The sequence below is a fragment of the Lupinus angustifolius genome, chromosome LG03, assembly GCF_001865875.1.
Source record: "Lupinus angustifolius cultivar Tanjil chromosome LG03, LupAngTanjil_v1.0, whole genome shotgun sequence".
NCBI classification, from domain to species: Eukaryota; Viridiplantae; Streptophyta; class Magnoliopsida; order Fabales; family Fabaceae; genus Lupinus; species Lupinus angustifolius.
The window spans coordinates 2,390,706-2,391,389 of NC_032011.1; the positions used below are offsets into that span (position 1 = coordinate 2,390,706).

At 39.5% G+C, this 684-nt stretch overlaps 1 protein-coding gene across 1 annotated transcript; it reads right to left on the reverse strand.

Moving 5' to 3' along the window:
* On the reverse strand, positions 1 to 684 carry LOC109342258. The gene has a single exon (XM_019580279.1). The coding sequence runs from the start codon at positions 682 to 684 to the stop codon at positions 1 to 3; it is 684 nt and encodes a 227-aa protein (XP_019435824.1).

A 684-nucleotide genomic window follows, 5' to 3' on the forward strand; every position in this document is an offset into this window, starting at 1 on the left:
TCAGGAATGCAGAAAAATAAGCTCTACCATCTCCTCTATTTGGAACCTCAAGTTCTCAAAGATAACTTTGTTCCTAATGTGCCAAATAGTCCAAATTGTGACAAACCAAAGAGCCACCCATAACTGTTTTTTCTTCTTCTCCAACCATATCATGTTTTCATGAGATGCAAATAGAGTCATTACATCATTATGAATGATAGATGTAAGACCAAAGCAAGAATAAAGCTTTTGCCAAACAAGATAGGATAATGAACAAGAAAAAAACAAGTGACTAGTAGTTTCCTCCAACTCACCACAAAGAGAACAAATAAGGGGATCTTGCATAGATAATCCCCCTCTATGACCAAGGTTCACTTTAGTTGGAACCCCATCCAAAGCAATTCTCCACACTAAGCATTTCATCTTTGATGGAACATTAGAAGTCCAAAGCCTCTTGAAGAAAACTAGGTCCTGACTTCCTTCCACATGATGCAAAGATTGGTAAGCCCTCCTGACCGAGTATTGTCCACTTATGTCATGAATCCAAATCCAAGAATCAACAGTATGTTGTTTAGGCGTAGAGTTGTGTAGGAATCGTAGGAGACCTTCATATTCTTCTTCCTCCCAAACGAACAAGNCTTCTCCAATGTATGCTCCAAGACCAAACCCCATTACTCCAAGCACCCACGGATTCAACAGTTGCAT